We start from the raw sequence: 13,899 nt of genomic DNA on the forward strand, positions 1-13,899 counted from the left end.
GCTGTTAGAATTTCTAGTTTTATAGGTGAAGAAATGAATGTTCCAAGAGGTTAAACAATTTGCAGTAGGCATCCAATGCCAAGTCTTCATAACTGGCTGCTGAGAGCCTAAAAATTATCTACACTAATAAAAGGATAATATGCTAATTAGACCGGACATCTTCCAGACGTCCTTCCAGACAAAGCCACGGTGGCAGGGGCCAAGGCAGAGGCAGTTAGGGCCTATCAGACCGGCAGGGGAGGGCAGTTAGGGGCAATCAGGCCAGCAGGCAGGCGAGTGGTTTGGAGCCAGCGGTCCTGGATTGCAAGAGGGATGTCCGACTCGGGATTGGGCCTAAACCAGCAGTCGGACATCTCCCGAGGGGTCCCAGAATGGAGAGGGTGCAGGCCGGGCTGAGGGAAAACCCCCACCTGTGTACCAATATTGTGCACCAGGCCTCTAGTTAATCAATAAAAGCAAATATTGTTTTGTAGTTAATGATTTTTATTATTACTTAAAACAAAATGTTAGCAAACTTGAAACATTTTATAACAGAATTAAATTTTTTAAGGATGTGATTATAGTTGTCTGTGCCATTTCCATGTTCTCCCTTCATAAGAAATTTGATTTTATTTGCTGAAATTCACTATTAGAAAAGAGATTCAAATTTAGGATATATTTTATTTTTCATTTAAGGGGAGCTAAGAGATTCTTAGCTTGGTATTGATGGATGCTCTCTGACTATTTATAATTACTGTTCATAAAAATGGAATGACTTATTTATGGTTATTAAAGCTGCCTATGTTAAAATCTTCTTTATTTTTAGGTATAATAGACAGGAAGTTTGATTTGGTTTTGAAAGGACCAAATTGTATCATCATAGAATCTTTGTTTTAATTTTTCTTTTTCCCCTCTTACTTTAGTACTACAAAGTGAACATTTCTTGCACTTACTGCAAACTGATAATGTTCAAATAGGATCTACAGTCATGAATATGGTACAGAACATACTACAGATCAACAGGTGACTTGGTTTTACAAAATACTTATCATTTTTTATTTTTGATTAGCAGCATTACCAATTTTATTCCAATTTTACTGAAATCAATTGCAAATGGAGTGTACATGTCACTTATTACCATTGTCTTTCAGAAAAAAAAAGAATATAAAATACCTTAAGATACTGGATATTTATTATTGAATTGATATCTTATCTGAGAGCTTAAGATTTTATACTAAATCTCACACTTAGTGAAGAAGAATTACTGTCATTTCTGAAGAAAAGTTTTGGTATTATAATAAAAAATGCTTAATCATAGATTTGTTTAGCAAACTGCAAGCTCAGTATTGTGCCAGGTGCTATAGAAGGGCATAAAAGGAATAAGCCAGTCATAGAAAGACAAATACCATATGATGTCACTTATACAGAAGCTAATGAACCAAATAGAAACAGAGGCATGGATACATAGATCAGGCTAACAGCTGTCACAGGGAGAGGGGTTTGGGAGGTGATAGCCAGAAGGAAAGGGGAGGGGGCTGGGTGGAGGTGGACAAAGGTAGGGGGAAATGGTGATGGAAAAAGACTTTGCTTGGGACATTGGGCACAGGATGCATTGTGCAGATGATAATTTATTGAAACCTGTATTTAAAAAAAGAAGTAATAGACAATTTCTCCAAGTTAAAATGGTTAAAAGCAGAATATACATAGTTGAAATAATTTATTTTTTAAGTTCAATATGGATTTATTAAGCATCTACTATGTGCCCAGTATGTGTCTGTTGTTGGGTTTACAGAATTGATTAATATATAAACCTTGTCTTCAAATAGCTTACAATATAGTGGAAAAGAATGATACATGAACATAATTATATTATAGTATATTAAGTTGCTATGTTAAAGAGGAGATCCTAACCCAGATTGAGGGAGGATGCTTCCTGGAGAAGTTAACACCTGAGATGAAACATTAAGAAGGAGAAATTAGCCAGGGAGGAAGAAGAGAAAGCAGTATTTCTAGGCAGAGGTAACACCATAAGCAAATGCACAACATGCTGAGGGTGAAGATTAGGTACAGTTCATTGTTGCTGGCATTTAAAGTTTGGTATGTGGAGGCTAGTAAGTTCTGCAGAGACTTAAGTCATGAAGAGCTTATATGCTATGTTAAGGAAACTTAGTGTTATTCTATAGGAAATGGAACCATTGACTGATTTTTAAAGTGGATAAAATAATTGGATTACATTTCACTTATGTCACCCTGGTGGTCACTGGAGGAAAATTTTAAGGGGCGATAAAACTCTAGACAAAGACACAGTAAGAGGAAGAAACCATAGTAATCTAAGTGAAAGTAATAAAATTTTGGCTTTGGGCACTGGTACCATGGGAATGGAATTTAAAAACTAATGAATAAAAATCATGAGGACTTCACTTCCACTTGGGATCAAGATGGAATAATAGATATGGATTTACCCTACCACCTAAAAAAAAGCAAAAACAAAACACCAAGCAAAATAAGAAACAACTTCAGTCAATGAAAGGAAGTGAGCCCTGAGAAAAAGAAATGAACAAGGTGAACAATGTTCCTAACTTACAGCTGTGATGCACAGATGTATCCCAGTCAGGCTGAGTTGAAGAGATAGAGCTGAGAGTCTGGGGAAAACAAAACTGCTAGAGTTCATAAGAGAGCCACATAGAGACAATACTAGACTTCTGCAGAGAGTTCCCTTCAGATATTCAGTAGAGTACTGATCATATGTGCTAGGAAACTTCCTAATGTCAGGGAAAACAGTAATCCAAAAGGATTAAAAGGAAGGAGCATTATCAGAAGGTCACACAGAGCCAAAAATATTGCTTGATTCTAACAGCCAAACTGAAAAATGGAACATTGTGTAGAATACTCAGGAAGTTTTCACCTCATTAATGGGGGATAATTCATACTAGGTTGAGCACTATTCTGGATCATTCAAACAAAATAAAAGCAGGACCCAAAGGATCAAATTATTTTCAAGAAATTTAACTGCATCTGGTTATTGAAATTGCCTACTTCTTAAAAATCTTCATTGTAAAGTAAGTACACAAGGGCAGGAAATTTAGCAGAAATGGTTATGCTTTGATTTGACTTTGAAAAAATAAGAAAGTCCCACTGTGCCATCCTAGAATCTTTGCTTTGACCTTTTTTCTCTTTAGTAATACAAAGTGATCAATTCTTGCAGTCACTACAAACTGATGATGTATAAATAGAATCTGCAGTTATAACTATGCTATAAAAACAGTACAGATCAGCAAGTGACTTGGTCTTATAAAATGTTACTAATTTTTTTTTCATCAGAAGCATTAGCAATTTTGCTAAATGATTTGTTGCATATGATTTTTACATGGCTTTTGAAAATCTCTAACCAAAAGAAAACATGAAAATATTTTTAGGAAAACAAAAATATCTAGCACCCAACAAGGTAAAATTCATACAAGTACCAGGCATGCAAACAAACAGGAAAATAGAACCCATAATGAGGAGAATCAGTTGTTAGAATTAATAGACAAGGACACCAGACCATTTATATTATATTATAGCTATGTTCCTTATGTTCAAGATGTTAGAGATATATATGACCCAAACTTAACTTCTAGACATGAAAACTACAATGTCTGAGATGAAAATACACTGGATTGGATTAGTAGCAGATTAACATTGCAAACAGTTTTATATGGTACTAGAGGCACAGTGTACAAAATTCGTGAGCGGGGGCGGGGGCGGGGGCGGGGGGCCTCAGCCAAGCCTGCACCCTTTCATAGACCGGGAGCCCTCAGGGAATGTCCAACTACATTTTTAAAAAATCATCCTGTACTTAATTTTCTTACTACTCCTTTTAAACTCTGCTCACTCTCACATTCTGTTTCTTCTTTTTATTTAACTATTTTCCTGGCCACACCTCATTTTAGCATCCTTCTCTTTTCTGCTTTCTTTCCCTCCCTTCCTTTGAACCTCCCGTGGCCCCTCTCTCTACCTCTCTCCTCCCTTCTCTCCCTTCATTCCCCATGTCTATCTCCTTCTTACTCCTCTCCCCTACCCCCATTCACCTTTCCCTTGCGAGCCTGAACCCTGCCTCCCTCCTTCCTTCCCTATTATTACCGCCCCCCCACCCCCCATGTTCACTGGTTTCTCTTTTAAACCTTTCCCTTTCCTTTCTGGGACCTGTTTCCAGCCCTGCCTGAGCACACTTTGATATTAAAGCTTCCATTTGGGGGGCATTAAACCCCCAGCCCAGGGCCCAGCCCTGGCCAGGCCTTTGCCACCCCCCTTCCTTAGCCTCCCCACCGCCATCCTCCCATTCCCTGTCTAGGACGCCCCAACTTATAGTCAACAAAGTACACTTAACGCGCAACCAACCTAACCCTGGCCAGTGTCTTTGGGGTCCAGCCTTCGGGGACGAAAGCAGTACACTCCTTAGTGTCCGACTCCACCCCAGCTAAGCTGTGTCTCCCCTCCCAACGCAGGGCACCCTACCCAGCAAGGGTGGCCGAGGCCTGCGGCCCAGGCGCTGCTGCCGTGGAGCAGGAGCACTTCCGCCTGGAAGGCCTCTGACTGTCCACCCTCCGTCCCAATGGCCCACGCCAGGGACCACCGCCCTCTTCCCACGTCTGGGCGGGGCTCCCCACTCTGTGCCACCTGTGCCCCGCCCCTCACCAGGCGCAGCTGCTCCGCCTCCCCCACTGTCGCCACCTCCTCCCCTGTGCAGCTCCGCATTTCTTTCCCTTTTCCATTCCTGCGTCTTGTTCCCTTTCTGTATTTCTGTTTCTCCTCTTGACCTGTCTGCATGCAGGCCTGCCTTCCTCTCCCTCTCCTTTCTTATCCCCTCCTATCGTATCCTATCCTACCTACCCCGGGTCTCGCAGCTGCCTGAGCAGGGGGTGGGGACGCAGCCTGCTGAACAGTCGTTACGTGATGGTGTCCCAGACAATTTGCATATTCCTCTATTATTAGTATAGATAATTAGAGTACCTAAAGGAGGTAGTAGAATCAGAAGAAATAGTTGCTGAAATTTTTCCAAATTTGATGAAAACCATCCTCTTGCACACTGAAAAATCTCATCAAACCCCAAGGACAAATAATATAAGAAAAACACCAAGGCACATTGTAACCAAAGTGCTTAAACCAGTGATAAAGAGAAAATATTAAAAGTAGCCAGAGGGAATAAGTATCATATAGGAATGAAGATGAGGATGACAGCAACTTTCTTATCAGAAACAATGCAAGCAAAAAGATAGCAACATTTTCATCTTTTTAAAAAATTTTTTATTATGGTTGTGCAATCTCATTAATTTCAGGTGTACAACATACTGATTGGACACATGTACCTTACGATGTGGTCACCATGATCAGTCTAGTAATCATCTGTCATTGTGCAAAGTTAGTATATATTATCGACATATTCCCTGTATTGTACACTACATCCCTATGGCTTATTATACCTGAAAGTTTGTAGAACAACATTTTTAAAATACTGAAAGAAAACAGTGTTGCCCCAGCTGGTTTGGCTCAGTGGATAGAGTGCCGGCCTCCCAGGTTCGATTCCGATTATAGGCACATACCTCAGTTTCAGGTTCCATCCCAGGCCCTACTCAGGTCATGTGTGAGAGGCAACCAATCAATGTGTCTCTCTCACATCCATGTTTCTCTGTCTCTGACCCTCCCTTCTACTCTCTCTGAAAAAAAAAAAATTAATGGAAAAGTATCCTCAGGTGAGTATTAACAACAAAAAAGAAGACAGTTCAAACTAAAATTTTATACTCAGTGAAAATATGTTTTAAATAAAAGGCGAAATATTTCTTCAGAAATCGCCAGCAGATCCACACTCTGAGAAGTGTTTAGGAAGTCCTTCAGCCAGAAGGAAAACAGATTTATACAAAATGAAGAATATAAAAAAATGGTAATTATAGTAACTGGTTAAGAATATTTCTCTTTTATGATAACATAATATAACATTTTTGCTCATAAAAGATAACAGTATATTTGGGGAGTTATAACAATTATTAGTAAAATGTATACAACAATAGCATAAATGCTGGGAAGAGAGGAATAGAAGCATATAGTTGACTGTATACTTAAAAGTAAAAGGATGAAAAAAGATATACTATGCTAACATTAGTCAAAAGACAGCTGAATGCTTACATTAATATCAGAAAAGGTAAGTTTAAGAGTAAAGAATATAAGTGATAATGTTATTTCATAATAATAAGTCAATTTATAAAAAAAACATTGATCAATACACAGAAAAAATTGATAGAAATGCAAAGAGAAATAGACAAATATGCAATTAAAATGAAAGATGTCAGATACTCCTTTTGATAGTTAGTAGAATAAATAGATAAAAAATTACTATGACTACAGAAGATTTAAAGAATATTGATTAACTTGACCTGATTGACACTTTTTAATCCTCACCTGAGGATATGTTTTTATTGATTTTTACAGAGAAAGGAAGAAAGAGAGAGTTAGAAAGAGAGAGAGAAACATTGATGTGAGAAAGAAACATTGATTGCCTCTGGTATGCACTCTGACCAGAGATTGAACCTGCAAGCTAAGTATGTGTCCTGACCAGGAATCGAGCTCTCAACCTTTTAGAATATGGGAGGATGCTCCCAAGCCACCTGGCAAGGCTGATTGACATTTTTATAAACTACCAAAGAACAGCAAAATGCCCATACTTTTTAAATAGAAATAAACATTTACAAAGATAGACAATTTTGGAGGCCATGGAACAAGTCTCAATAAACATAAAAAGATTTACTAGTAATTCCTACAAAGTATGTCCTCTGCCCTAATTAGAATTAAATTGGAAATTAATATCAAGGATATCTTTGAAAAAAGTCCTGGAATAGTATGTGGGAAATAATGCAAATAACCCAAAGGACAAAGAAGGGAAAAAATTAAGTCAGAAATTATTTTTAAATGAAAACACAACATACCCAAATTTGGGGGATGCATCTAAATTAAAGCAGTACTTTATTCCAGGAATTTAATGCTACTGTGATTGTCTGAAGTCAGTGGAAAGATTTGAATCACTAAATGCCTCTGTTGGAAAAGAAGAAAGTCTCAAATCATTGACCTCAGCTTTTACTTTAGTAAACTAAGAAAAGAGGGAGTTAAACTCAAAGTAAGCAGAAGAAAGAAAATGATAAAAATAAAGGCAGAAACAAAATGGTAAACAAAAACAATGGAAAAAAATCAATGAAACCATAAGGTGGTTCTTTGAGAGGATCTATGAAATTAATAAACCTGTAACAGGACTGATCAGGGGGTAAAAAAGAATACAAATTGCCAATAGGAATTCGAGAGAAGACAAGACAATAGAGTCTATAGATATTAAAAGTATAAGGGAATAATGTGAATAACTTTATGGGTGTCTATTTAAAATGGACAAGTTATTTGAAAACATCAACTACCAAAACTTAAGAAGCAATAGATAACCTGAATGTCCCTATAACTGTAAAAAAAAAATTGAATTTGTACCTGAAACACTTCCAACAAAGAAAACTCCAGGACTAGACAGTTTCTTCATTGATAAATTCTACTAGACATTTAAGGAAGAAATAATCTTAAACAAAATCTTAGAGAAAATTGAAGAAGAGGAAATACTTCCCAACACATATATAAGGTCAGCATTCCCTTGATACCAAAACCAGGCAAAGAAATAAAACTACTCATCAATATATTCATGAACAGAGATGCAAAAAATTCTAAACAAAAATTTAGCAGGTTGAATCCAACAATATTTTTAAAAATTAGTACATCTTGAATAAGTTGCGTTCATCCCAGAAATTCAGGCTAGTGTAATATTCTAAAGTAAATCAATATAATTCATATTAACAAAAAAGACATATCATATTACTAGATGCAGGAAAAATTTGATAAAATGCAACATCTATTGATGATTTTTTTAAAAAAGAAAAGCTTTGTAGAACCAGCTCTTGGTTTCATTGATCTTTTGTATTGTTTTTTTTAGACTATTTTATTTATTTCTGCTCTTATTTTTATTTCCTTTTTTTCTACTAACTTGGGGATTTGTTTGTTGTTCTTTTTCCAGTTCCTTTGAGTGTAAAGTTAGATTATTTGAGATTTTTCTTTTTTCTTGGGATAGGCCTGTAATGCTATGAATTTCCCTCCTAGGACTGATTTCATTATGTCCTGTTGATTTTTGGTTGTTGTTTTCTCATTTTCATTGGTTTCAAGGTATCTTGATTGCTTCCTTAATCTCATTGTTAACTATACATTGTTTAGTAAGATGCTCTTTAGCCTCCACTTGTGCATTTCCCAGGCTTTTTTTAATGTGTGATTGATTTCTAGTTTCATACAATTATGATCAGAGAAGATGCTTATTATGATTTTAACCTTCTTCAATTTACTGAGACTTGTTTGGTTCTCTGATATGGTGCCTATCCTAGAAAATGTTCTATGTGCACTTGAAAAGAATGTACAGTATATTCTGCTGCTTTGGAGATACCAATTAAATCCATCTAATCTAGTGTGTCATTTAACGCCTCTGTTTCCATGTGATTTTCTGTTTGGAAGATTTATCCATTGAGGTCGGTGGAGTGTTAAAATTCCCTACTATAGCCCTGGCTGGTATTGTTCAGTATTTAGAAATCAGCCTGCTCACTGAAGGGTTGTGGGTTCAATTCCCCTGTCAAGGGCACATACCTGGGTTGCAGGTTCCATCCCTAGACCCATTTGGGACACGTACGGGAGAAAACCAATCCACGTGTCTTTCTCACATTGATGTTTCTCCCTCTTTCTCTCCCTCCCTCCTTTCTACTCTCTAAAAATCAGTGGGAAAAATATCCTTGGATGAGTATTAACAAAAATTCCATACTATGACTGTATTACTGTCAAAGATTGGCAAACCTCTCACCAGACTCATAAAAAAAAAAAAGGAAAGGAAAGGACCCAAATAAAAAAAATTAGCAATGAAAGAGCAGAAGTAATAACTGATATCCAAGAAATACAAAGGATTGTAAGAAAATATTATGAACAACTGTATGCCAACAAATTGGACAATCTGGACGAAATGGATACATTCTTAGAAACATACAATCTTCCAATCTTCCAAAACTGAATTAGGAGGAATTAGAAAATCTGAATTGACAGTTTACAACTAATGAAATTGAAGCAGTAGTAAAAAAAAAAAAAAAAAACTACCAACAAACAAAAGTCTTGGACCAGATGACTTCACAGGTGAATTTTGCCAAACATTTGAAGAACAACTAACACCTATGCTTCTCAAAATATTCCAAGCAATTCAAGAGGAGGGAAGACTCCCAAGCTCATTTTATAAGGTCAGCATTATCCTAATTCCAAAACCAGATAAAAGCACTACAAAGAAAGAAAACTGTAGGCTAATATCCCTCATAAATGCTAAAATCCTCAACAAAATATTAGGAACCTGGATCCATTAAAAAGATCATATACCATAATCAAGTGGGATTTATTCCAGAGATGCAAAATTGGTACAATATCCACAAATCAATCAATGTGATACACTGCATAAACAAAATGAAGGATAAAAAAAATACAAATATATCATTGGAACAGTAGAACCAAGAAATGGAATCATTTGATTTTCAAAGGAAGTATGTATAGAGGTCATTCAGTGGGGAAAGCACAGTCTTTTTAAGGGTGATGAGACAATTTGCTATCAATGTGTAAAGAAAAGAATGTTGATCTATACCTCTTGTCATATACAAAAATTAGTTCAAAATGGATAATAGGGATGTGAGGGCAATCTGGCTGCAACACTTATCACCCCATTGACCGAAGACCAGGGTTGATTCAGCTGATCTGGCTGGCTAGGCTGGTGTCCCCGCTTCCCTCACCAGTCCATCTGCGTCCCTCCCAAAGCTCGGTCAAAAACGATGACCTTCCCCACAGGGGAGAGGACTGGTCTTCGGTCAATGGTATGTGAATAGCTGCACTCGCCTGCTAGAACCTCCAAACAAGCTCTCAAAATAGGTAATAAACCTAAATATAAACCTTAAACTATAAAACTTAATGTGTAAAACTAGTAGAAAACTATTATGACCTTGGGTTACACAAAATTTCTTTTTATACCAAAAGTAGAATTTATAAAAGAAGAAATTGATAAATTAGACTTCAAAATTTTAAGTATGCTCTTCAACAGACGTTGCTTAACAAAATGAAAAAGACAAGAAGACTGGCAGAAAATAATTGCAAACCTTCTATCTTAAGTACTTGTATCCAGAATATATAAAGAATTCTCAAATTTAATTATAAAAATAGTTTGAAAATGGGCAAAAGATTGAACAGATACTTCATCAGAAAAGATATACCAGTATATGTATGACTATATATGGCGAATGAGCATGTGAAAAGATGGTTAGCAACATTAGTAATTAGGAAGATGCCACTACACACTTGTTAAGTGACTAAAATTTAAAACATTGACTTACCTAAGTGTTAAAGATATGGAAGAACTCATTCACTGTTGGTCAGAGTGGTAAAATATACATTCACTTTGGAAAATGGTATGGCAGTTCTTTTTAACAAACATATGCATCCATACTATCTATTCACTGCCTAAGAAAAATGAAGCATATGTCCATACAAAGATTTGTACACAAATATTCATAGCAGTTTTATCTGTAATAGCCAAAGACTAGAAACATCCGAAATGTCCACTACAGGTGAATAAACGTGTATCCATACAATTGATTACTATTCAGCAATAAACAAATGAACTTTTCATGCACATGGTAACACAGATGAATATCAAAATAATTGTGCTCAGCGATAAAAACCAGGCCAAAATACATTCTGTATGTTTTCAGTTGTATACAATTCTAGAAAATGTAAACTAAGTTTTAGTGACAAATTACATCAGTGATTGCACACCCCTAGAAAATCACATACTCCTGAATGAGGTGAGTATAAAGACACGCAGTAATCCCCTTTGTGACTATTTCTAAGTTTCAGATAATTTTCATGACATCTGTAAGATAAGGTTGTTAGTGTAATGAAGGAAATACCAAAGGATAGGTAAAGTTCCTTTTGTATTAAGTATGTGATAATTGAATTCCTATAGCATTTTTGTCTTCATGTCCAGGGAGGGTAAAGAGAAGGACTACAGTGGAACATAGGGAAACTTTGGGGGGAGAGTTGATATGTTCATTAGATAGATTGATAGATTGATTTTTTTTTTAATCCTTATTAGAGGATATTTTTCCATTGATTTTAGAAGGAGTGGAAGGAAGAGGGGAGGGTGAGAGAGGAGAGAGAGAGCCACATTGATTGGTTGCCTCTGGCATATGCCCCAACCAGGGTGGGGAACCTGCTACCCAGGTATGTGCCCTTGACCAAAATCGGACCCACGACCTTTCAATTCGCAGGCTGATGCTTTAACCACTGAGCCATGCCAGCCAGGGCCATGTTCATTATCTTTTATTATTATTATTGATTTTTTATAGAGAGGAAGGGTTAGGGATAGAGAGCTAGAAACATCGATGAGAGAGAAACATCGATCAGCTGCCTCCTGCACCCCTTCCACTGGGGATGTGCCCACAACCAAGGCACATGCCCTTGACCCGAATCGAACCTGGGACCCCTCAGTCCGCAGGCCGACACTCCATTAACTGAGCCAAACCGGTCAGGGCCCATGTTTATTATCTTGATTATTGTGGTGGTGAAACAAGTCAAAATTTATCAAATTATACACTTTAAATATTTGCAGTTTGTTTATATCAATTAAACTTTAGTGAAGCTGTAAAACCACCAGGATTAGTTGATGTTTTGATATGGGACACAATAAAAGATGCATTCAGGTATGACACCAAAGTTTTGGTGTCATATTGGGTAATTAGACAATGGAATAATCTAAACAAAGAATATAAGGAGTTGGTGTGGGGAGACTGATGACAGATTCAGTATGGGTTATGTTAAACACAAGATAGATGTATTCATCAGGCAGTGAAATGAGAGTCCATGTAAAGACTTGTACACAAAGTGTGTTTGTTTTTTTCAAGATGTTTATTTTCTGTTAATTTTTTATTTGAATAAAGAATTTTCATTTATTCCTCGAGTTTATAAAAGTCAGAGAAGAGTACTACATACTAATAAAACCATGTCTTTCTTTTAGCTATCATTGTATTTAAATATTGTATTCTAAGTACAAGATTCCAATATCATGTTATAATAACTAGCATAGACTCAATTATTCTTAACTTATTCAGATTTCTTTTCCATTTAGTGGCGTTTCATGTAATCAGGGTGGCAAACTTGTTTTTCAGGGTTGTTTTTTCAATTACAGTTTACATTCAATATTATTCTGTATTAGTTTCAGATGTATAGCATAGTGGTTAGATAATAATGTACTTTACAGAGTGGTTCGCCCAATATTTCAAATACCTACTGGGCCCCATAGTTATTATGATATTATTATTTTTTAATATATTTTATTGATTTTTTACAGAGAGGAAGAGAGAGGGATAGAGAGTTAGAAACATCGATGAGAGAGAAACATTGATCAGCTGCCTCTTGCACACCCCCTACTGGGGATGTGCCCGCAACCAAGGTACATGCACTTGACCGGAATCGAACCCAGGACCCTTGAGTCTGCAGGCGGACGCTCTATCCACTGAGCCAAACCAGTTAGGGCTATTATGATATTACTAGAGGCCCGGTGCACGAAATTCGTGCACAGAGGGGGGTTGTCCCTCAGCCCAGCCTGTACCCTCTCCAATCTGGGACCCCTTGAGGGATGTCCGACTGCCCGTTTAGGCCCGATCCCACAATCCAGGACTGCTGGCTCCCAACTGCTTGCCTGCCTGCCTTCCTGATTGCCCCTAACCGCTTCTGCCTGCCAGCCTGATCACCCCCTAATCACTCTGCTGCCAGCCTGTTTGCCCCCAACTTCCCTCCTCTGCCGGACTGGTCACCGCTAACTGCCCTCTCCTGCAGGGTTGATCGCCTCCAACTGCCCTCCCTTGCAGGCCTGGTCCTTCTCAACTGCCCTCCCTTGCAGGCCGGGTGCCTCCCAACTGCCCTCTCCTGCTGGCCATCTTGTGGTGGCCATCTTGTGTCCACATGGGGGCAGGATCTTTGACCACATGGGGGCAGCTATATTGTGTGTTGCAGTGATGATCAATCTGCATATTACTCTTTTATTAGATAGGATAGAGGCCTGGTACAGGGGTGGGGGCCAGCTGGTTTGCCCTGAAGGGTGTCCCTGATCAGGGTGGGGTTCCCTTGGGGTGTGGGGCGGCCTGAGCGAGGGGCCTGTGGTGGTTTGCAGGCTGGCCACGCCCCCTGGCAAACCAAGTGGAGGCCCTGGTATCTGGAATTTATTTTCCTTCTACAATTGAAACTTTGTAGCCTGGAGCGGAGCCAAGCCATTTGTGTTGGGGTTATAATTGAAACTTTCTTGCCTTACTCGGGTGGGCCCGGCCAGGGTGTGCGGAAAGCTTTGCTTCCCCTGTTGCCAGCGGCAACCCTGGCCTGCTCTCTCAAGCTCCATTCTGCTGCCATTTGTTTGAATTTGTTTACCTTCTATAATTGAAACTTTGTAGCTTGAGTGGAGGCTTAGGCCTGGCAAGGGCAGGCGGAAAGCTTGGCTTCCTCTGTTACCTAGGAAACCTTGCTCTCTGTGGCTGTAGCCATCTTGGTTTGGGTTAATTTGCATACTCGCTCTGATTGGATGGTGGGCATGGCTTGTGGGTGTGTCTGAGGTATGGTCAATTTGCATATTTGTCTATTATACAGGATTGACTATATTTCCTATGTTGTACTTTATATCTCTGTGACTGTTTTGTAACTGCCAATTTGTACTTCTTAATTCCTTCACCTTTTTCTCCCAGCCCCCCAGGCCTCCTCCCCTTTATCAACCATCAGTCTGTTCTCTGTGTCTATGAGTCTGTTTCA

General features: G+C 38.2%; 1 protein-coding gene across 1 annotated transcript in view; it reads left to right on the forward strand.

Annotated features, from left to right (window-relative positions):
• The window catches only part of IQCB1 (IQ motif containing B1), a 57,858-nt gene that overhangs the window by 17,546 nt on the left and 26,413 nt on the right, over nt 1–13,899 (forward strand). The window contains exon 7 of the mRNA XM_079766359.1: nt 903–1,002. Coding sequence (XP_079622485.1) covers nt 903–1,002 — 100 coding nt within the window. The remainder of the gene's footprint in view (nt 1–902; nt 1,003–13,899) is intronic.

This window comes from Cnephaeus nilssonii, assembly GCF_951640355.1.
Source record: "Cnephaeus nilssonii genome assembly, chromosome: 3".
In the NCBI taxonomy this organism is placed as follows: Eukaryota; Metazoa; Chordata; class Mammalia; order Chiroptera; family Vespertilionidae; genus Cnephaeus; species Cnephaeus nilssonii.